This window comes from Phacochoerus africanus, chromosome 3 (assembly GCF_016906955.1).
Source record: "Phacochoerus africanus isolate WHEZ1 chromosome 3, ROS_Pafr_v1, whole genome shotgun sequence".
Lineage (NCBI taxonomy): Eukaryota > Metazoa > Chordata > Mammalia > Artiodactyla > Suidae > Phacochoerus > Phacochoerus africanus.
The window spans coordinates 114,022,037-114,044,643 of record NC_062546.1 but is presented as its reverse complement, the minus strand read 5'-3'; the positions used below and the strand labels follow the sequence as shown (position 1 = coordinate 114,044,643).

At 47.4% G+C, this 22,607-nt stretch overlaps 1 protein-coding gene across 4 annotated transcripts; it reads left to right on the top strand.

The window, feature by feature from the left end:
• The first annotated feature begins 1,750 nt into the window (after positions 1 to 1,750).
• On the top strand, positions 1,751 to 17,352 carry ERLIN2 (ER lipid raft associated 2). Of its 4 annotated transcripts, none has more exons than XM_047772506.1 (12): positions 1,751 to 1,851; positions 3,115 to 3,236; positions 4,710 to 4,791; positions 5,867 to 5,913; positions 7,578 to 7,639; positions 7,775 to 7,900; positions 11,978 to 12,051; positions 12,235 to 12,293; positions 12,943 to 13,034; positions 13,837 to 13,926; positions 16,354 to 16,433; positions 16,813 to 17,352. In XM_047772506.1, the coding sequence occupies exons 2-12, from the start codon at positions 3,130 to 3,132 to the stop codon at positions 17,011 to 17,013; spliced, it is 1,020 nt and encodes a 339-aa protein (XP_047628462.1). In that variant the 5' UTR covers positions 1,751 to 1,851; positions 3,115 to 3,129; the 3' UTR covers positions 17,014 to 17,352. The 4 variants fall into 4 exon arrangements, with proteins under 4 accessions (XP_047628462.1, XP_047628459.1, XP_047628461.1 ...); XM_047772503.1 differs by lacking the exon at positions 1,751 to 1,851 and adding an exon at positions 1,859 to 2,088; XM_047772505.1 differs by lacking the exon at positions 1,751 to 1,851 and adding an exon at positions 2,150 to 2,464.
• Positions 17,353 to 22,607: the final 5,255 nt, after the last annotated feature.

The window sequence follows — 22,607 nt, the reverse complement described above, 5'->3', positions numbered from 1 at the left end:
ATACTAGTTGGGTTCTTAACCTGCTGATCCACAATGGGAACTCCTAGGGAAAGTTTAAAAAAAAAAAAAAAAAAACAGATTTTTAAACACATTTGTTTAACTTTTGTTAAACAAATCATCACAGACTTACCTCCCTGGTACTCTGGGATATTGAGACATAAAAATCACGGGTCTCTTAAGGAAGGAATTTTCAGAAATGTTAGATCACCATCTACAAAAGGCTACCCCCTGCCTCTAGACAGGACCGTAACTAAACAACCCAGGCCTGGTAAAAAAGCCTCCTGAGAACAAAATCCCACAACTTCTGCTCATAGTTCATTCCAGAGTTTAATAGTCAGGAAATTCTTACATTACAACGAATTTAAATCCTTTATATGCACGCTAAACCCATTCCTTGGGCTGATCAGCCTCCCAGTATTTCCATTTCTCTTATTCATTCATTCGACTATTAAACATTTATTGAGTGTAAACTATTTTCTTAAAAAACGTTTATTAAATGTACCAGGTGGAGTTCTATCACTGAACACGGGACAGAAAAAACTCAAGTTCCAAGAGGATCAATCTGGAAATTGGTCAAGTGTGTATCGGCCGGGAGGTGAGGTTGGGGTGCCAGAAGTGCAGGAACAGGAGAGGAGAGACCCTCATTTATGAAGGTGGGCACAGAACTCTCAGGAAGTGCCTTGCGGCCCACTTATGGGCTTAACAAATAAGGAAATTTCTCAACACAAACTCACCCAGAGCAAACTGGGGGGGGGGGGGCTGGAAATAGGCCAGCCCCAAGCAACAATGGCTGGAAAACCTACACTTTCCTTTTCCTGCGTCCTAAATCTGACCAACACCACCAGGGTGCCATTTTCCCTGTGTAAAAGCTTTCCCTGTAACCAAGGCTGTAATTAAGTGGACTGTCTCTTCGAAAAAACTTCAGTGGCTGAATTAAAAATGCCCCGATGTGAAGACCAGTGAAGGCTGCGGTCTGGGAGACACAAGAGGTCTGGACGCTGGGCCTGGTTCCACTGCGCTGCAGTCTGGGTTTTTTGGTTGTTTTGTTTGTTTGTTTTTGCCAGGCCCTTAAACGCCCACCCAGGGATGCTGAGGGAAGACGCAGCCCCAGCCCACAGGGAACTTAGAGCCTAGCGAGCAGGTACGGACAAGCAGCAGAAGTTACCAGGCCCTTAAGCTCCTGACGTTAGAGCAAAGCAGGCTTTCATCCACGGCTATCCTCGCGCCTCACTGAACCTAGATTTTGTTCACTAAAATTAAGATAATTCCCTCTTAATCTGCTTTATGGTGCTGCGGGGACCTCAAAGGCCAAAGCTCCTACAAAAGCATAAAGGGCAATTCAAAGTAGTGTCTGTTGATTAGCGACGTAATGGTGCTTATCTGCACTTTTGAAAAAGGGGAGCAGAGAATTAGGAAGGTTGTAAAAGATAACCTGCTCTGAAAAAATAGGAACAGGTTTGGCCTAATCTGGAAGGGAATCCAGAGCAAACTCCAAAGTCAAAGCCTGGGAAAGTGACACCTCGTTCTCAGCTCCCGCAGCCACTGGTGCTGCCCCTGGGGTCACTCTGCAGGTGCCCGCACCACCCCCACCCCGGAAATTCCTGACGGTCGTCTTGACCGCCAGGACCGAGTCACGGGCGCCCTCTGGCGGCAATCCTCGCACAACGACCTCTCGAAGCGCGGGGGCGGGGCTGGCGAACTAGGGAGAGAAGGGGGTGTGGTCTTCTCGCGTGAACTAATGGCGTCATCGAAGCGACGGGCCCGGAAGGAAGTAGCGCGCTGAGGGGTGTGGCGGCTTCTGCGGTTGCACTGGGGTTCGGACGAGTACGGAGCGCCTGGAGGGACAGCCTGGTACGCGGCCCCCGCCTCTTAGTGCGCGCGCTGGGCCTCCTTGCGGCTCGCGGCCGGAGCTGATCATCGTTTTCCCAGGCCCTCGCACAGCATCCTCTCTCCCTTGGGAGCGAGAAAGCAACCCCTTTCTGTCCCCTCCATTTCCCGCGAGCCCCTAGGCGGGACGGAGCGGAGGCTCTCGGAGCCTCCAGCCCCGACCCAGGGCTCTTGGGACTTGCGACCCTCTCTCCAGAAAGGGTAGGGAAGAAGCGCGAGGTGGGGCGGGGGTGACTTCGGGGGAGGGAAGGGCTTTTGCAGAAAGGACGCAGCTGCAGATCGGTAGCTGGAGGCCACACGGTAAAATAAGCGCCTCGCAGACGTCTGCGCCCGAGTTAAGTTAGACCCAGGAGGCAGAGTCCACGCCCTGCGCGGGTGGGCCCCGGCACGCCCGATTGGGAACCTCGCTGTCAGTTACCCTAGTTTTTGCAGATCGTTCAGTGTTCAGGAAATGAGTCCCTGGATGCCAGCTCTTTCGCGTCCTGGTGTCTGAATGCAGTTGGACCCGGAGCCCAGAGTCTCCCCAGCCTGAAGAACCCGCTTTCCGCTCTCACCATGAGCTTGCGGAACCTGCCAGGTGCAAAGCACCGGTCAAGCATATGGGAGGGAGTGTGGTTTCAGTCTTGCTCAGAGCCCTGCATTGTTTAGGGCCAAAGGAATAACTGGGAAAGTGAATGAAAGGCCAGAGAATCCCGCCATGGAACTCCGCTTGTATGCTGTCTCTGTCGCTCCAGCATCTGAAAGGAGTAAATAATGGTTTCCTTTGAAATGGCAGGCAATTAGGACTGGGAGTCTCTGACCAGAATTACACAGCCACAACTGCCTGTCATTTGACATGCTCTGTAATTTGGGCCAACGTACTGCAGCTGCTTCTCTTCCTCTTTTACTAGTATGAGTGGCTCCGGTGACAGCCCCTTCGTGTTCACAGGAAGAGAAGGCTGTGTTCTGAACGCTGACCAACTGGCACTGGTTTTCCCTTGGGCCAGGGCTGTTTCTGGAGCCACTGCCTCTTCCAGGAGGTGGGGAATATCATTCCACAGTTAAGGAATGGATGGGAGTGTCGACTGAGAGCAGGGATGAAGAGAGGTGTAGCTCTAGCCTCTGTTCATACTACTATGGGCTGGACGGGAGCCACTTTCAAGCGCCCAGCCTGGAGAGTTGCTCTCGGGGTCAGAGCTTTTCTCCCTCAAGTCGGACGGCACACGTTTTCCCGTTCTTTTTCCCCAGGATAAACTTTCACTGATGGCTCAGTTGGGAGCAGTTGTGGCTGTGGCTGCCAGTTTCTTTTGTGCATCTCTCTTCTCAGCCGTGCACAAGATAGAAGAGGGGCATATTGGGGTGTATTACAGGTAAGGCAGCAGCAGGCGCAATTTCCTGTTAAATGACTCTTCCCAAGTCAATGTTTAACAGATTCTGCTATCTCTGTTTGTATTTTGTTGAATAGGGGAGGATTTTAGATTGAGCTTATGTGTCAGTGGCCATGGGGAGGGAAGTAACACACACACAAATACATACATGAAAGTAAAACTTAGTAGTCTAAGTTGATGCCATGGATGGTGATTGATAAACATTTATAGAGACTTAGAGATAAAACCTAAAGGCAAGCAGGTTCCTTGAAGATCATCTGAAACAGTGTTTGCTCCTACTTCTCTCCAGGCATCTTGATGCCACAAGCTTACCTCTAATGAGGACCAGTTCTTGATGTAATTTAGACCTATTCTTGAAAATTGATATTTCAGGAAAAATGAAAGAGACTGCAGTTTGATTCACATCCATCAAGGCAAACTCTAGGTTCTTACAGTAACCCATTATGGTCACTTTATTTTATTACTCTTTTTTAAAAAAAATGTATCTTTATTGGAGTTTCCATTGTGGCTTACTGGGTTAAGGACCCAACATAGTCTCCATGAGGGTATGTGTTCGATCCCTGGCCTCACTCAGTGGATTAAGTATCCTATGTTGCCATAAGCTGTGGTGTAGGTCACAGATATGGCTCAGATCCAGCATTGCTGTGGCTGTGACATAGGCCATCAGCTGCAGCTCTGATTGGAACCCCAGTCCAAGAACTTCCATAGGCTGCAGGTGCAGCAATAAAAAGGGAAAAAATATATCTTTGCCTTAATAAAGAGGCATTTATAAATCTTGAGTTGCTTTCCTTTAAGTAACCTCCCTAACCAAGTATTTTGCTTTAAGTCTTTACCAAACCCTTCTTATTTGTGCCCTGTGATGCTTTTTTTCTGGATGCCAATGGCAAGTTCTAAACGTCCGATTGGGTTCCCCTCTCCCCTTTATTTCTTCCTGTCTCTGATTCTACATCCCCAAATATTGCTTTTAAATTTACTGCCATTTACATAGAACTTGATTAGAAAAGTAATTCTACTGCCAAAAAATATGTTGATGGTTTATAAAGTGTACTTAAATTTATTCTTTTGGTTGTTTGTGTCCCTGGACTCAAACATTAGTACCATCAATTGATCACCATATTACTGGATTTAACACCCTTACGGATCACCACCAGCTCAACAGATGCGGCAAGATAAGACAGACCTCCTCTCCTGTCTTAAGTATAGCCATGGATTCTGCTCTCTTGATTCCACTTTGCCTATTTTTTTCACTGCAAAAACACAAATAATGGTTTTAGTTTTTACCATTGGGTTTCCTAGAATATTAGGGTTGAGCTGAGAGCAGAGAAAAGGAACTGTGGACCTGACTCTAACACGTGTCAGTCTAATAGATGTTTACAGTGCTTCCGAGAAAGCAGTGTTGATGTGATAGACACCTCTTCACCAAACTGAGCCTGCTTCTCTCTTCCTCTTCTGCAGAGGTGGTGCCCTGCTGACGTCCACCAGTGGCCCTGGCTTCCATCTCATGCTCCCTTTCATCACATCATATAAGTCTGTGCAGGTATACTGGGCTGGTGGGGTAGGGTTGCACAACAGCAGGTTGGGGGTGGTGATTAAGGCATGATTTGGAATGATTTAGCCTTTAGATGGGTAGATAAGTATAATTCCTTCTCAAGGAATCATTTAAGAATAAGCCTCATATACAATATAGATAGATATAAAGAATGAGGCTCCCTGAGCCATTTACTCTAGAGTTTGACTCTAAATAACTGAGTGGGGTCATTACCTTGGCCCATCAATACCAGCTGGGATTATGTCTTCACTTCAAGACAAAACCAGAGAAGAATGTGTTCCAAATGCACAAAAGCAAAAGTTGGATATGTACGTCTGTGTGCTTTAAGCCACAGGCTCCCAAGGTAGATGGAACTAAAACATGGTAGTGTTGCTGGTTCTTATTTGAACTTGAGTGAAGTGAACATAATTTGGGGTGGGGGGAGTTGAACTCGGTGAAGGGAAATGGCATCTTAAGTAGGGGTAGGATTAGTTACGACAGATCTAAAGCCAGGCTCAGTTAGACTAGCCATCTTTGAAGTATGTCCAACTAAAAGGAGTAAAAAGATTTAGAAAATGACTTTTAAACTGACCCAGGAAAATATCCTGGGATACCTCATCAGCATCAGCCCCTGTAGATTTCTTCTGCCATTTACTGTGCTTTCTGGTTTTCAGAGTACATTCGTGCTGATTATCTCATTTAAGTTTCACAGTGATCCTGAGAATAGGCTGAGCAAGTTTTACAGGCTGAGAGGTTAAATAAAGAATCTACTGTTTCAAGACTAGTGAGTGGAAGGGAGAAAAGTAAACACAAGTCTTAGGACTCCTAATCCAGGGTCCTTCTCACTAAACCATTATTACTCAGCTTGTTAATATGATGGTTCATTTACAGCAGAGCCAAGTGGGTCCCTTTGTTTGGTTTAATCTCACTCTCTGTATGTGAGGAGGATTCAGTGGGGGTATTCACATTTAACAGAGGCAACCTAAATAAGTATTTAAGGACAAGGCTATTTGGGATTCCCAAAAGCAGTCACTCTGTTTGTCACTGCCCACCTTACAGCATTTTATGTCTCTCCTATTTCCAGACCACACTCCAGACAGATGAGGTGAAGAATGTACCTTGTGGGACAAGGTAAGGCGCCCAGGATAAAGCTGTTAAGCCCAAATAAGAGGCAGGGCTGTCTGGCTGCTGCAGTAAGAGAGAGTGAAAAGGGGACACACCTACTGGTGGTTTTACCAAGTTCTCTGCCTTCAAGCTCCCTATGTTCTGAGTGACAATAGAGAAAATCATGGAAGGGAGACAGGTTGGGAAGGGCCTTGAATGCTATGATAAAGGCTTTTAGCAGATAAATAACTTTAGTAGAATGAAATGTAGGGAATATTGGAAAGGTGGTAGGGGAGACCCTAGGGCAGGAAATCAAAGAAAACACCAAGATAGTCGTCTGATGGAAAAGTAAAGAAGCCCTGAACAGGGACAGAGTAATGCAGTAAATCACACCACAAGAAAATGCTCAGCTTTCCCATCGTGGCACAGCGGGTCAAGAACTAGTATCCATGGGGCAGGTTTGATCCCTGGCCTTGCTCAGTGGGTTAAGGATCTGGCATTGCCTCAAGCTGTGGTGTAGGTTGCAGATGCAGCTCAGATCTGGCGTGGCTGTGGCTGTGGTGTAGGCCGGTGGCTACAGCTCCGATTCGACCCCTATGGGAACCTCCATATGCCGCGGGACCGGCCCAGAAAATGGCAGGAAGACAAAAATAAATAAATAAATAAATAAAAATTTAAAAAATTTTTAAAAATTGAAAAAAAAAAAAAGAAGTTTGGTTTCAAAATGCCAGCAATAAAAGATGTTATGGAAACCACATTAGTCATCTTGGCCTGCCCTAACAGAATACCATAGAATGGGTGGCTTAAACAACAGAATTTTATTTTCTCTCAGTTCTAGAAGCTCAGAGTCCAAGATCAGGGTACCCACAAGGTTGGTGGTTCTGGGAAAGCCTCTTTTCCTGCTCTGCGGACGGATTTCAGAGAGTACACAGTTCATATCTATGACAGGAACTTTGGGGGAGGTTTGAAGAACTGGGTATTGGATGATAAAGAATTACTCCCCACTTTCTTAGGTTTGGGAATGATGTTGTGCCTGTAGGCCACTGCATTATTCTTAAATGGTTGATGTTTGCCACAGTGTTAAGGGATAGAGTATCATGACTGCAACTTGCTTTGAAATGTTCAGCAAAAAAAAAAAAAAAAAAAGTAGATCAGTCAATAGGTAAAATGTTAACAATCATTAAATGTAGGCGTTGGCCTATGGGTATTAGTTGTACAATTCTTTCAACATTCCTGTGTGTTTGAAAATTTTTTGTAATGAATATTGAGGGGGAAGGGAAAGAGCTGAACTAAAGTGATGGTGAAAACAAACTGAGACACCGTGACCATAGAATTCCACATTTTTAAGTTCTGAGAACTCCACGGCCTTCTTTAGTCTCTTCCCTTTGATTGATTGCTTTAGTCAAAAGGCCCTGCAGCATCAAATAATATGAGCCACTCTTTTCTTACCCCCAAAGTTTCCCTGTTTTCCTTGTGGAAATATTCCTAGGACATGTGATTTTTCAGGAGATTTTTCTAAAGGCTCCGAAGGTCTCCTGCCTGCAGAGCCACGTGCCTCTGAGCCCCCATGACTCTCCTTTCCTGCCGAGTCATACACACCCCCGCTCCACCCCCACTTACCCGACCTCCCCGGAGAGGTTCCATGGTCCAGGGCTTAGCTGTGACTGCGCTGTCCCTGCTTCCTCCAACAGCGGTGGCGTGATGATCTACTTCGACAGGATCGAGGTGGTGAACTTCCTGGTCCCACATGCAGGTACGTCCTTGTCCCTGAAGTCACACACACACACACCCCGCCCCCAGCATCAAGCCCCTCGGGAAGGGACAGTGGCTGTGTCTGAGAACACTGTGAGTCCTGCCCTTCTCGTTCTGAGTCTCTCATTCCTCCCAGTGTATGATATCGTGAAGAACTACACAGCCGACTACGACAAGGCGCTCATCTTCAACAAGATCCACCATGAGCTGAACCAGTTCTGCAGTGTCCACACGCTTCAGGAGGTCTACATTGAGCTCTTTGGTGAGAAAGCCTCCTCTGACCGCCTTGGGCTCTAGCAGCCCTGCGTGCCCGCTGCCCACTTCCAGACTGCCCACAGGGCAGGGTGGAGACTGATGGGAACCTGGCGCTCCTGGAGTGGGCGGTCGAGCCGGGCAATGCCAGGAAATGCTCATGACAGTGTAGGAAGATGGGGATAGTGAGCATCTTCCTGAGTGTTGGGCACAGGCGCAATAGTGGCCTGAAACAGAGGCCTGGGGTGGCGGTGTTCCCACTGTCCCCAAACACCATCCGGTAATGAAGACAGGGTCAGTTCCAGAGGAACCTTAGGGATTATCCAGCCCAGCATTCTCCTTTCAGGATAAGGGTACTAAGGCTCAAAGGGAAAAAGTTCCAGGGGTGGCTGGTGGCAGAACTGAAGCTCTGACCTCCCTCCCCTGGCTTCTGGCCTCATCCACACGAAGACAGGGTGATGAGAACGGCAGGGGTCATGTTTAATCCTAGAAGTGGGACCAGAGCTACTTAGGTTCCTAGAACCTCTGAGTTTTGGTATTTTGGTTTTGGTTTTTTTTTTTTTTTTTGGTTGATTTTTCACTCTACACCTGTACAGATGAATAGGAAATGCTTAAAAATGACTCATGTGCTTAATTGACACTTTCTATCCTTTTTTCCTCCTTAAAGGAAACATAGCCTGACTTTAGGAGCAAAGGAAAGAAACATTTCAGTCATTGTTGTAGCTCTTTTAGGGTAAAGTGTTCTGTTTAAACTTGCTGTCAGGAGTGTTCTAGGAGCCAGTGCAAAAAGCAAATCGACTTTGCAGCCAGAGGTACAGCTAGTCTTAATACCAGCACTGGACAATGATCTTTCCCAAGAATCTTCATTAAGGAGTTCCCGTTGTGGCACAGTGGTTAACGAATCCAACTGGGAACCATGAGATTGCAGGTTTGATCCCTGCCCTGCCCTTGCTCAGTGGGTTAACCATCCGGCATTGCTGTGAGCTGTGGTGTAGGTCGCAGACGAGGCTTGGATCCCGTGTTGCTGTGGCTCTGGTGTAGGCTGGCAGCTACAGCTCCAATTGGACCCCTAGCCTGGGAACCTCCATATGCCGTGGGAGCGGCCCAAGAAATAGCAAAAAGACCAAAAAAAAAAAAAAAAAAAGAGATTCTTCATTAATAGGACTCTGAGTGAGAACATTATGTGGAGCAGAGACAGAATCACTGTCAGTGCCAGTGATCTCAATTAAGCAAACAGCCTTCTGAAGCACTTCTCACTTTTCTGCAATAGAAAACGAATCTAAATTCACCTTATAGGCTTTGGAGTCTCTTATTGGGTTTGGAGTCAATGTGCCTTTAAGAAAAATTCAGTAAAATAATTTTTTTAAACCTCAAATTAATAGAATTTCATAAAATATCGTTAGTTTTCTCTAGCCATTGTTTTAGAACTTGGGCCATTAAATGAACATTTCAAAGCATTTGAAATGACCAAAGACAAAAGCTCTAATTTCCATGAAGAGAGATTTCAAATGTGAAAATGTTCTGCAAGAGAAAACTGTTACAGATGAATTTGGCAGCTCAGTATAAATTCATGTTCAGAGGAGCTGGGGAAGTGTTTGCTTTGAACTGTTTTTCTTTTTAAAGCTCATGCTTGCCAGCAAGCACTGTTTTGCTTAAAATGCATTTGCATCTGTAAAGGAGAAGCTGTTCCTTAAAGGTGGAAGGTGCTTCTCTAGTCCCTTCCTCTCAGTCTGACCGCAGCTCTTTTTTTTTTTTTTTTGCTTTTTGCTTTTTGCTTTTTAGAGCCACACCTGCAGCATAAGGAAGTTCCCAGGGATCAAATCGGAGCTACAGCTGCTGACCTACCCCACAGCCACAGCAACAGCAACTTGGGATCCAAGCTGCGTCTGCCACCTATACCACAGCTAATGGCAATGCCGGATCCTTGACCCACTGAGCGAGGCCAGGGATCGAACCCATGTCCTCATGGATACTAGTAGGGTTCGTTTCCATTGCACCACAATGGGACCTCCTTGACTGCAGTTCTCATCACAGCTTACTCTGATGCATCTGCTTCGCCCATTTTATAAAAATAATGTTATCCAGGAGTTTCCATTGTGGTGCAGTGGTTAATGAATCCTACTAGGAACCATGAGGTTGCGGGTTCGATCCCTGCCCTTGCTTAGTGGGTTAAGGATCTGTCGTCTGTAGGTCGAAGACACAGCTCAGATCCCTTGTTGCTGTGGCGTTGCTGAGGCTCTGGTGTAGGTGGTTTCTACCTCGACTCAGAAATAATTTGAGGGAGTTCCCATCGTGGCACAGTGGTTAACGAATCCGACTAGGAACCATGAGGTTGCGGGTTCGGTCCCTGCCCTTGCTCAGTGGGTTAACAATCCGGCGTTGGCGTTGCCGTGAGCTGTGGTGTAGGTTACAGACACAGCTCGGATCCCGCGTTGCTGTGGCTCTGGCGTAGGCTGGTGGCTACAGCTCCAATTAGACCCCTGGCCTGGGAACCTCCATATGCCTCAGGTTCAGCCCTGAAATAGCAAAAAATAATAAAAAATAAAATAGGTTGTATGGAACATAATGTTTTTTTTGTTTGGTTGGTTGGTTTTGGCTGCACCCAGGGCATATGGAGTTTCTGCGCCTGGGGTCAAATCCAAGCCACAGTTGCAACCTACAGCAACACCAGATCCTTAACACACTGTGCCAGTCTGGGAATCGAACCCATGCCTCAGCAGTGACCCAAGCTGCTTCAAAGACAGTGCTGGATCCTTAACCAGCTGTGCCACAGAAGGAGCGCCTGGAATGTAATGTTTATCTCTAGCTGTCAAAATTGTTAGACCCATGTCAGGTGCGAGGTGCTGCCTTCATGCACATTTCTCGGTATGTGCTAAAAGCCTCATAAGACAAAGGCAGTATTTGAAACATTAAAACCCCTTGCTTAGGGACATGCCAGTTGAATAAAATACTGTTTTAAACCCTAATCATGCAAGTGTAGTAATTAAACAAGTTCCTTATTTTAGCTTGAGCTCATCCATGGGTCTCAGTTTGAGCATATATTAAAAAGCAGGGGTTAGATCTGCTGTTCTTCAAAGGCTCCGGTTTGGGCTCAGGTGACCAAGAATGGCCACTTAAAGCAGATGGCAGCTGACAGTAAGGGACATGATTCCGTTTAGGTGCCCCAGCCGGGTTTTGTGGCCCCTGCAGAATCTTACCAGGAATCGCCTGGGCCTGGGGCAGGGAAGGGAAGGCCCAGGCCACAGAGGGCCCCTTAGAGCTGCTGTTGTGGGGTCACAGCTAGAAGGGACAGTCAGTTCTAGCTCTGCCTACACTTGTCCATGAGACGACTCCGTGTGAATTTCAGACAGAGGGATCGGAACCAAAGCAAACAACAGATCAAAAGCCTTGGGCTCGTTTCCAGAACTATAAATTGTCTGGTGCTATTTGATTGAGTTCCTAGTGGAATTAGTCTTCTTTGGGGCTTTCCTTAACGTCAGAGTCTGTTTTTCCTTTAGAAACTTCTAAAACTGCTAGATTTAATGTGCTTGGCTCTTTTCAAAATACCTACTTGGCCTTTCCACCTTCCTTTGTGAAAGGTGGCACCCACCTTCTCTTTTGCTGCCCTTTCTAGGAAAAGACTGCTGCCTGACTCAAGAAAGGCACTAATTGTTGTTTGTTTTGTTTTGTTTAATTTTATTGGAGTTGACTTACAATGTTGTATTAGTTTCAGGAGTACAGCAGAGTGAATCAGTTATACATATACATATATCCGTTCTTTTTCAAGATTCTTTTCCCATATAGGTTATTATGTTTGTTCTTCTTTTTAAAGCTCAATTTCCTCTTGGGCAAGGTTGATATTTTCCTGAGGCCCCAGGGAAAGGACATTCACATCTGCTCATGTAGCAGGATGGCGTGGGCTTTCCGCCCCAAGAGTCCCAAGGGGTGGGCTGGGTGGTCTTTGGGGGTCTGGGCACTGATGAGCACACAGCCTTGGGAGGAAGACCTTTTGTCTTCCAGGTGTGTTCTTGGGCTGGTGTCTTGACTTGCACTCTGCCCCCAAGCCCAGAAAGCGTAACAGCTGCTTTTTTTTCTGTCTTGATTCCAGATCAGATTGATGAAAATCTCAAACTGGCTTTACAGCAGGATCTGACCTCCATGGCCCCTGGGCTTGTCATCCAAGTAAGCGTCGCCCCGATGGGAGCACCCCTCCCCCTCAGGAAGGTGCACCCCCACCGCAGGAAGGCACAGCCTGCCCCTTTTGCAGAGGATGCCTTGCAGCGGGTGCTGGATGATCAGGACCCGTAGGAGCAGGTCCCCCAGCACCCTCATTTCCCATCAGGTGCTGTTTCTGTCCTTCTCCAGGCCGTGCGTGTGACAAAGCCCAACATACCCGAGGCCATCCGCAGGAACTATGAGCTGATGTGAGTATGCCCTGCACCCCCGCTGCACTCCAGGGGCAACCGATGTGCCAGGCGTGTGGTCCCGTCTTGAGTGTTTGTTACAGCCGGTTGCCCTGTGAGACGGAGTAGGCGTGGCGGGACGCTCCCCTGGGCTCCATGACTGTGACTGAGAGCCGCAGAGCAGCAACGCTCTTAAAAGGGCCAGGGAGCCTAATTCAAGCTTCACGGCTCATGCCAGACAGGGGAGGGCAATTGATTGGGCAGGCGGGTGCTCTTTACTACAGTAAATTATGCTTTATTTCCTGCATGAGTTTTGGAGGCGGCGCAGAGACCTGTGACCGTCTGCAGCAGACCTCCTTTTACCTGAAACGTTAAACGGCCTTTCAGGAGTTCCCTAGTGGCTCAGTGGGTTAAGGATCTGGCATTGTCACTGCTGTGGCTCTGGCTACTGCTGTGGCATGGGTTCTATCCTTGGATGGGGAACTTCCACATGCTGCAGGCATAGCCAAAAAATTAAAAATTTAAAAAAAACAAAAAAACCTCCCAGCAGAGAGGAGGAAATCACAGCTTGCCTCCCTCGGTGGGAGAGTTTGGCTTCTCCCCAGACAGTGGAATTTCTGTGGAAGCTCATCTCCAGTGGCCTCCCAATGCACACTTTTCTCCCCTCCAGGGAAAGTGAGAAGACAAAGCTTCTCATTGCAGCCCAGAAGCAGAAGGTGGTGGAGAAGGAGGCCGAGACAGAGCGGAAGAAGGCCCTCATTGGTCTGAATGTGCTTCTGGGACCCCCTTTCAGTGCAGAGGGGCTGGGGAGGGTGGGGACATTCAGGGAAGCCTGGAGCGGGGTCCTCCAAAGCCCCGCCACATGCAGGGGTGGCACTTATCACCCCGGAAGCATAGCTGAAACTGCCAGATCATGGCCAGGGGTCAAAAGTTTTGAGTTTCCATATAGGAGCCCTTCCTGTTCATTCAGAATTCCCCATAACAACAGCGCTCACCCAGCCTTTCCTATGAGCAGCCTTGTGTGTGAATCACCTCACCCCTCAAAACCCCCACATGAGGAAGGCACCCTCATTAACCTCATTTCATGGAGCTAAAGCTGGAGAGGTTAAATCACTGCCCAAGGTCACAAGGTGAAGAAGTGGTGGAAATGGGGTTCAAATCCAGCGACTCTGTTCCCGAACCTGGGTTCTGCACCACTGCACTAGACTATTGGCCACAACCCTAGCTATCTCCTAAAGTGCGGCAGCCGGAGGAAACTTTTTAGAGAGTGCCTTAGTGCTTAAAAAATTCCTTTGGAAGAAATACCCTGTGACTTAAAGGGTTTGCTCCTTGTCAAAGGAAGGACTCTTCCCTTTGGCCCAGGTCCCCTGGGCCTTGCCTGGCGCTGACACCCCGTTCCATCCCTGCCCCTGTGGCCTGCCATGGCTCTCCCCCAAGCCAGTGGCTCTTCTCTAGAGCTCACCCATGCCCTGCAGCAGACCCTCGGGTCAAGTGAAAGGTGCTTAGAGTCAAACTTTTTTGAAGTGTCAGCGCTCTAAGCCTTTCCTCAACTTGATTAACACAGAGGCAGAGAAAGTGGCTCAGGTTGCAGAAATCACCTACGGGCAGAAGGTGATGGAGAAGGAGACGGAGAAGAAGATTTCAGAAATCGAAGGTGAGCAAAGGTGAAAACTGAGCCTGCCTTTTCCTCAGGCCCCACTCAGCCACCAGTGGGTGGGAGAGTCCTTTCCCTTACTCCTTAAGCTCTCCTCTGATGTCACGGTTTCTTTTTTTTTTTTTTTCAATCTTTTTAGGGCCTACATCCATGGCATATGGAGGTTCCCAAGCTAGGGGTCGAATCGGAGCTGTAGCCACCGGCCTACACCACAGCAATGCCAGATCCGAGCTGCGTCTTCGACCTACACCACAGGTCACGGCAATGCTGGATCCATAACCCACTGAGCGAGACCAGGGATTGAACTCACAACCTCATGGTTCCTAGTTGGATTCGTTTCCACTGAGCCATGACGGGAACTCCGGATATCACAATTTCTTTGGAGCATCACGTTTTCTCTGTGCTCTGATTCGAGATTGGGGGAGATTGGGGCCAGGCTGGCATTCATCTTCCACATCAGAGAGAGTCACTCATTCAACAGACATTAGCTAGGCGGGGCTAGAAGGAAAGGCAGTCACATGGTCCCTGCGGTCTTGGGTTCACAGCCTGGCCTCAGAAGTAAATGGAGGAGCCAGGTCAGAGCAGCAACTTGTTCCCTGCTGCCTTCCCCTCCCCCTCCTCAGAGTCCATGAACTCCGCAGCTTTGGTCTCTCCGGGTCCCTGTGGATGTGAAGACACCTTTCAGCACCAAAGACAGGCGGAAGAGAAGTGCTTTCTGTGCCACTTCTTTTTCTTTATTGGCTGCCCTGCAGCATATGGAGTTCCTAGGCCAGGGATCAGATCCAAGCCACAGTCACAACCTAAGCCATAGCTATAGCAATGCCAGATCCTTAACCCACATGCCTGGCTAGGAATCAAAGCCAGTGCTCCAGAGATGCCACAGATCCCATTGCGCCACAGTAGGAATTCCTGTGCCACTTTTCTGAATATCACTCGCCTTCAGTTCCCTGCCCCTAAGCCCTCACCTCAACCCCACCTTCTCCATGTGGTGCCTTATATCACACAAATTCTAGGCCAGAAACGGGACCTTAGGGCCCAGCTACAGGCTACAAAGTGCTGTGTCCATTTATAATCATGACGGGGCCTGTCAGGCTTTGCAGAGGCCCAGGGAAGAGCTACTTAGGATTCTACAGAATAGCAGCTCCTCACTCAGGAGTTCTTAGCACCTTTTTTTTTTTTTGGCTGCATCTGTGGCCTGCAAAAGTTCCCAGGCCAGGGATCAAACTGCACCACAGCAGTGACAACACCAATTCTTAACCCACTAGACCACCAGGGAACTCCCAAACAGCACATTTTTATTTCCTGTAAATACAGATGAGCAGGTGCTAAGGCCAGCTGAGTTGGCCACTTGCAGCCAGAACCCCAGCCAGCCTGCAGGCTCCCGCCCCCCCAGCACCCTGCTGAGGCCATGCACCTTCAAACCTACCTTCCTTCCCAGGCTTTTGCTACAGATGTTTCCACACAAGGCTGGCCTGCTTCCGGAGGCCAGAGAGGAAATATCAAAAAGTTTGCCTCAGCTTGACCAAAAGCTGGTCTCAGCAGACTAAGGAAGCATTTTGTTTGGATAGAACAGGGGTCTTAATTCAAACAGGTATAATTCTGGACCATGGCATGTAATTCCCTTAGAGTTGTGCCCGCTTAACCACCGCTAATTACAGCCTTTCTGAAATGATTGAGAGAAATAAAAGGAAAATGAAGTTGGAGCAGGGCTGAACTGGTTTTTTTGTGGCTGTTGGTTTCAGGGCAGATCTACCTCATGCCAGATCCAGAGCCTTCTTAAGGTTTCTCTCGCTTTTGCTGTGTAGCACCACACGAGGGGAGAGGGCCGAGGCTGGAGGTTGGGGCGGGGTCCCACCCCCCTCCTCCCAGGCCACCAAAGGAATAAGCAGGTAGGAAGAGGAAGTATCTCTGGGCCGCAGTGTCTTTCCAAGGTGCTATCAGAGGCGACATTGTCCTGCACAGCAGCAGCCTTGACCATAGCTTTTCCTCCCCACAGGGAGCCGCTGTCAGAGCGCTTCTGCATCTTGGGTTTCACAACTTGTGAAACAGGAAAAAACGCCCTTTCCCTGGTTTCTTAAATGAGGAAACCAAAGCACAGGGTAAAAAGCAGTCATGGAGTTGCTGTTATGGCACAGGGAAAACAAACCTGACTAGTAACCTTGAGGTTGTGGGTTCCACCCCTGTCCTCACTCAGTGGGTTAAGGATCTGGCATTACTGTGGGCTGCGGCATAGGCCAGCAGCTGTAGCTCCAAATCAACCCCTAGCCTGGGAACCTCCATATGCCACGGGTGCAGCCCTAAAAAACAAACAAAACATAACCAAAAAAAAAGCAGTCTGCCCAAGGTCACGGAGGCAGTTGGGGAAAGTTTTGGGGACCGGCCTTCCAGTAGCCCCTGTGCTTCAATTCACGGCATCCTTCCCTCTAGATGCGGCGTTTCTGGCCCGAGAGAAGGCCAAGGCCGACGCCGAGTGCTACACCGCCATGAAAATCGCCGAAGCGAATAAGGTAGAGGCCCGGCACTGCCAGGCCAAGAGAGGGACCTGCAGTGCTTGAGAGTCGCAGGGGTTAAAAGACCACTGCCCCGCCCCTCACGCTGGAAGTGGGGACTCCTGTACTGTGTGGGCCAGGCCTTCCCTTTCCCTCAGCCAGGCCTTGATAGACCTTGGACACTCCTGAAAACTCCCAGCTCTCACCTTGAGGCTCTGAGCTTACCCTCCCCCAGAGGAGGGGTCGCACGGTCACTGACATAACAGAGAGACGGGTGGGGGTGGGGGGGGCAATGGTTCTCCCGGAGACCCTCTCTGCGTGCTAATTGACCGGCTGCCCCCCAGACTCTTCCCCAGTCTGACCCCACCGATGTCTGCTTTCCTTTTCCTTCTTCCAGCTGAAGCTGACCCCTGAGTATCTGCAGCTGATGAAGTACAAGGCCATTGCTTCCAACAGCAAGATTTACTTTGGTAAAGACATCCCTAACATGTTCATGGACTCTGCGGGCAGCCTGGGGAAGCAGTTTGAGGGGTTCACTGACAAGCTGAGCTTTGGCTTAGAAGATGAGCCCCTGGAAGCAGGCACCGAGGAGAACTGAATGTTTTTGTCCACAACCTCAGGTGACACTCAAAGAGATCTTGATTTTGTAAAGGACGAACTGGGTTGCCCTCCCCTTCCACACTACCTTTGTTGACTCTCTTCCACGTGAAAAAAGAAGAAATGGACTTAAATCTATTCCCCTTCCCGGGAAGGGAGGGCAGGGATTGATGAATTGGGGTTTTATTCAGGTAAGGAGGTTACACAACTTCTGTTAAGATTTGTAAACCATGTGGTTAGACCTTTGACCTCCAGGCACTGATTTTCACCCCCTTTTGAAGCTGGCTGAATTAGGGATGCTCTCCGTGAGGCGTGGGAGAAATACAGGGTGTGATGCCTCCAGGTGACCTGACTGCCCTGCTTTGGGAAAAGGCAGCCCAGTGTTCTTGTCCTGCCTCCCAGTGGGTGACGCTCAGCAACTGAGCAAATCCCTGCTGGTAAGTTTGCCAGTAGGGCTGTGGAGAAATGGCTGCAGAGAACATTGGCATTCCTGGCCTTCCTGGCAGGGCATACCTGACTCACTGCAGAGGCGTGCTTGAGCCCCATAAGGAAAATCTGGTGCTAGGTTTTGCAAGCTTTTCTACACACCGCCCTCCTGGCCCCAGGGCTTAAAGCGTGGTGGCTTCTGACTACATTTCCAGAGTCAGGGTTTGGTCCCCACCACACACATCTTTTTAAAACTTTTCGCCTATTCTGTGATTCGGTTTTTTTTTTTTTTTTTCTCCTCTTAACCTGTTCGTTGGTTCCACTCAGCATCAAGAAGATAGAACAAAGAACTCAGGCATCTTAATAGCTGCTGAAGTGGGACCATCCTGTCTGTTAGCCACTGTGCTACCTGCTTGGCAAATTGTGTGTGTTCCTTGAGATCAAATGTCTTTTTATTGTTGTGGAGGTTCTCCTGGGAAGCGCTTCTCTGGGGAAGGTAGAAGGGTCGTCCAAGAGAGTTCCCAGTCTGACTGCCTGTGGCTTGTGCCAGCAGTTCATGTGACATCGTGATAAACAGGAGCCCATTCACAAGGTGGCCCGTGTCTTTAAATCCAGGGCTCAGGGGTCACACTGGGTGTTAAATCTCCAAACACAGCTATGTGGGTGTGGGTCAGAGTTCACGCCCCAGTCCCTGGATTGGAAGGGCTGCTTCAGAATCCATTCACATGTGTTTTCACTGCTGATTAGATTTGGATGGTGAAGGGCAAACATGAGAAAAAGGTTTTATATCCTGAAATTGGAGTTGGGTGTGTGGGTGGCATACCAGATTGCTGAGTGGTGTCTGGAGTGAACTTGCAAGCATATCGGTGTTGTTCGTGACAAGCTCTAGCTTAGATTTGTTATTAGCTTTGTTTTTAGCTGCCCCCCCCCCCACACACACACCCCAAAGAGATTCCTACTATACCCCTCCCACTGCAGTGAAACTATGAATAATACTTTCAGACATAGAGTTCCATCTCATTTTTGGTCCCATGCCCAGACTTCTGATTTCTCAAATGGCCCCAAAAGTTGGGCCAGGCTTGTCAGGAGCTGGGGGAGCATTCACCCTGCCTCAAAAGACACAAAGGGTTAACTCCCCTTAATTTATTTTATTTTTTTTTTTTTGTCTTTTTGTCTTTTTTGTTGTTGTTGCTATTTCTTGGGCCGCTCCCGAGGCATATTGAGGTTCCCAGGCTAGGGGTTGAATCGGAGCTGTAGCCACCGGCCTACGCCAGAGCCACAGCAACGCGGGATCCAAGCCGCGTCTGCAACCTACACCACAGCTCACGGCAACGCCGGATTGTTAACCCACTGAGCAAGGGCAGGGACCGAACCTGTAACCTCATGGTTCCTAGTCGGATTCGTTAACCACTGCGCCACGACGGGAACTCCAACTCCCCTTAATTTAAATGTTGCCCTTCTCCATTCTAATTTCTGGGACTTCGAATTCTCAAACCCTTGTCCTGATCACACTTTGTACAGGCAGTCAGATGTTCCTGGGAGTGATGGATTTTCATGTGCAAGAAAGTGCTTGCAGAAGGGGGTTAGTCTCCTGAGACCTAGGTAAGGTATCAGTTATCAAGACACACTAGGGCTCCTCCCATTTCAATGCCGTTCATCACTCCTTAGGAACAACAGGTCACATCCAGCATCCCTGATTTACATACTCGTCTGCTCCTCTGGCCACCTAAGCCTCAGAAAGCACTCCTTCACTAGTGGAATCTGGAGCGAGGACATCTCAGCCTCGTCGGATAGCACAGTTGCTCAGTTCTTAACCGGAATATCTCCCTAATCCTGACATCCTGTGATGGCTTGTCCCTTACACCAGATCACAAAAGGGCTTCAGTAAAGTCCTGCGACACCTGTCCCTCAATGTTAATGTTGCTGCTTCTTTAAGCAGAACGTATAACTGTTGTAGTACCCATTCATTTAAATCCACTGGTTATACCTGCCTGAATTAGTAAAATCATGGATCTCGGCTGTTTCCTTAACTTGAGACAACTAACCAGTCTGTCTGTTTGACTTTGTTTCTTTAACATTTCCTGGAAAACCTACTCTGCAAACATTTGAATTCTAAACATGTTAAATGTGATGGCCTGCCATTTGGCAGGCAGTGAAGTCATGGCTGCTATTTATAAATGGAACCTCTATCAAAATAGGTAAATGTTTATAAAATTCAGTTTTTGTAGGATTTGCCAAGGAAAAGTCACCTTGGTTGAATGTTTCTCACGCATTAAACTTCACAGAAGTGATCCATATTCAGTACTGGTTTTAATCACTTTTTAAATAACAAGGATAGGATGTTTAAAAGGAAGCCACAGTTTGTTCATTTTTATATGACTAAGATAAATTTGGAGGGATCTGTGATCATATTCAGTTAAGGGAGAAAAAAAAATCACTGAAAGGATTTTAGCAATACAGTCATCCCTCGGTCTCCACAGGGGACTGGTTCCAGGACCCCCGAGGACACCAAAATCCATGGATGCTCACGTCCCTTATATGAAGTCACCTTCTGTATCACAGGTTCTGCATCCATGGATGGGAAGGGCTGGCTATATACTGATCTAAAAAAGATGTTTTATAAATGATCTGTTGGCAGTTTCTACAGGTCTCTGTATCTTTCAACACTGATAACTTTACCATTTATAGAGAGTAAGAGCATCATTACTTGCTGACTTAGCTATTTACATTTGATTGAAGATAAAATGTATTCTGATGAGTGTCTGCTGTCTGTGAACTTAACCACTGCTTTCTTTAGTTCTAGTTAGTAGGGGTCTAGCCACTGTTTCTGTTGTTTCCTTTTAAAAGCGGTTAAAGCCAATCATTTCGTGTTTGTATTTCCGTTCCTCTTTATTTCTGCTTTTGTGGAAGCTGTTGATCGAATAGTCAAAACTAATTCTATGTGCAAAGAGCCCCAAGGGCTGAATGACTCCCTTTGTACCTAAGAAATGATTCTTGTTATATTGCATTCTACAAATGATATGCTGGATTAATTGCCTTGAGTTGATGATGGAGGAACTGCTTTGGACAACACTAAAGGTGTGATTTTATGTCTTAGTTTTATTTTCAGTCTTGCTAAATAAAATGAGTCTTTGTATTTTTTTTATTACAGTGAAATTTAGCAATAGCTAATATTAGGCTAGGTGATATAAAGAGATTAAAACATCTCTGCCTAGTCGGTTAAGTCAATGAATAACTATCCCAGAGTTGTCGTGGCCCAGCAGGTTAAGCACCCGACATAGTGTCCCTGAGGATGCAGGTTTGATCCCTGGGATTGCTCAATGGCTTAAGGATGCTGCGTTGCCACAAGCTGCAGTGTAGGTTGCAGGTGGGCCTTGGATCCAGTGTTGCTATGGTGTGGCAGAGGCCAGTAGCTGCAGCTCTGAATCAACCCCAGCCTGGGAACTTCCATATGCCACAGCTGTGGCCGTAAAAAGAAAAAGAAAGAACATCTACCCCCATTTTCAATGTAGAAACAATGAACAGCTAATTTATGTGACATAATTCTTGGTAGGTGCTACAGAGATTTTTCACAAAGAATCCATACACTGCTGCAATTCTACTACAAAGAGCAAAGATGCTTTTTTTTTTTAATTTATTTTGCTTTTTAGTGCATCCTAGAGATGCTTTTAATTGACCTCAAATTCATTTTTCTTCTTCTTAGGGATACACCTGTGGCATATGGAGGTTCCCAGGCTAGGGGTCAAATCAGAGCTGCGGCTGCCGGCCTACACCACAGCCACAGCAATGCCAGATCCAAACTGCGTCTGCAACCTACACCACAGCTCACAGCATCACAGGATCCCACTAAGTGAAGCCAGGGATCTAATCCGCATCCTCATGGATACTAGTCGGATTTGTTTCCACTGCACCAATAGGAGAACTCTCTCAAATTCATTTTGATATCAATTCAGTGAGAAAGTCCCAATCCCTATTCAGAAAAGCTTCCCAGCTTAGAGTTGCCAAATAAAATACAGGATGCCCAGTTACATGTGATTTTCATATAAACAACAAATAATTTTTAGTTAAAGTATGTCCCAAATATTGCAGGAGACATACTCATACTAAAAAAAAAAAAAGTATTCATTGTATAATTTCCTTGTGGCCTAGAGCCTTAAGGATCTGTCATCACTTCTGTGGCTCAGGTCACTGCTGTAGTCACTGCTGTAGTGCAGGTTCAATCCCTGGCCCGGGAATTTCTGCATACTGCCGGCATGGCAAAAATAAAATCATAAACAAATTTTGTAAAAAAGTATTCATTATTTATATGAAATTGACATTTCACTGAATATCCTGAACTGTTGACCCTTGAACAACATGAGCCCACTTTTTTTTTTTTTCAATGAACATGTGCTGTAACACTAGACAATCTGCAGTTGAATCCACAGATGCAGGACCACACGTATGAGGGCCTGTTATAAAGTTATACTCGGATTTTTGTCAGTTCCAGGGTTAACCTCTAATGCCTGCATTGTTTAAGGGTCAACTGTATTTTTGTTTGTTTGTTTTGGCCACCCCACTGCATACAGAGTTCCCAAGCCAGGGGATCAGATCTGAGCCACAGTTGCCACCTAAGCCAAAGCTGCAGCAACACAGGATCCCTAACCCACTGTGCTGGTCTGGGGATCAAACCTGCATCCCAGCCTTCCCAAGAGGCTGCTGATCCCATTGCTCCACAGCAGGAACTCCAGGTCACCTGTATTTTTATTTGATAAAGCTGGCTGTCCTGGCCCACACTTTCTCAGGTTTTTTTAAGTGGTGTTCCCAAACTTTATTAGTTTGAGATCCTACAACACAAGTACTATAAATTTACAATTGAATGGGAGAGTTAAGAACATAGTTACTAGAGTTATACTGCCAAGATGCAAATTCCTGGAGTTCCTGCTGTGGTACAATGGGCTCAGCAGTGTCTCTGGAGCACCAGGACACAGGTTCAATTCCCTGGCCCAGCACAGTGGGTTAAGGATCCAGCGTTGCTTCAGTTGCAGCTTAGGCAGAGACTGTGGCTCAGATCTGATCTCTGGCCCGGGAACTCCATATTGCTGTTGGGCGGCCAAAAATGGAAAAAACAAAAATCAGCATAACAAATCTCTGCTCTGCAAGTTCTTAAATGTACTGTCTTGAATAAAT

What these genes read in the sequence shown, in the direction of transcription:
- ERLIN2 (XM_047772506.1), top strand. Translation starts at nt 3,130, where the DNA reads ATGGCTCAGTTGGGAGCAGTTGTGGCTGTGGCTGCCAGTTTCTTTTGT. An exon ending in CATCATATAAGTCTGTGCAG is followed by an intron (nt 4,792 to 5,866) that starts GTATACTGGGCT and finishes TCCTATTTCCAG; the next exon opens with ACCACACTCCAGACAGATGA. An exon ending in GAAGATTTCAGAAATCGAAG is followed by an intron (nt 13,927 to 16,353) that starts GTGAGCAAAGGT and finishes CCTTCCCTCTAG; the next exon opens with ATGCGGCGTTTCTGGCCCGA.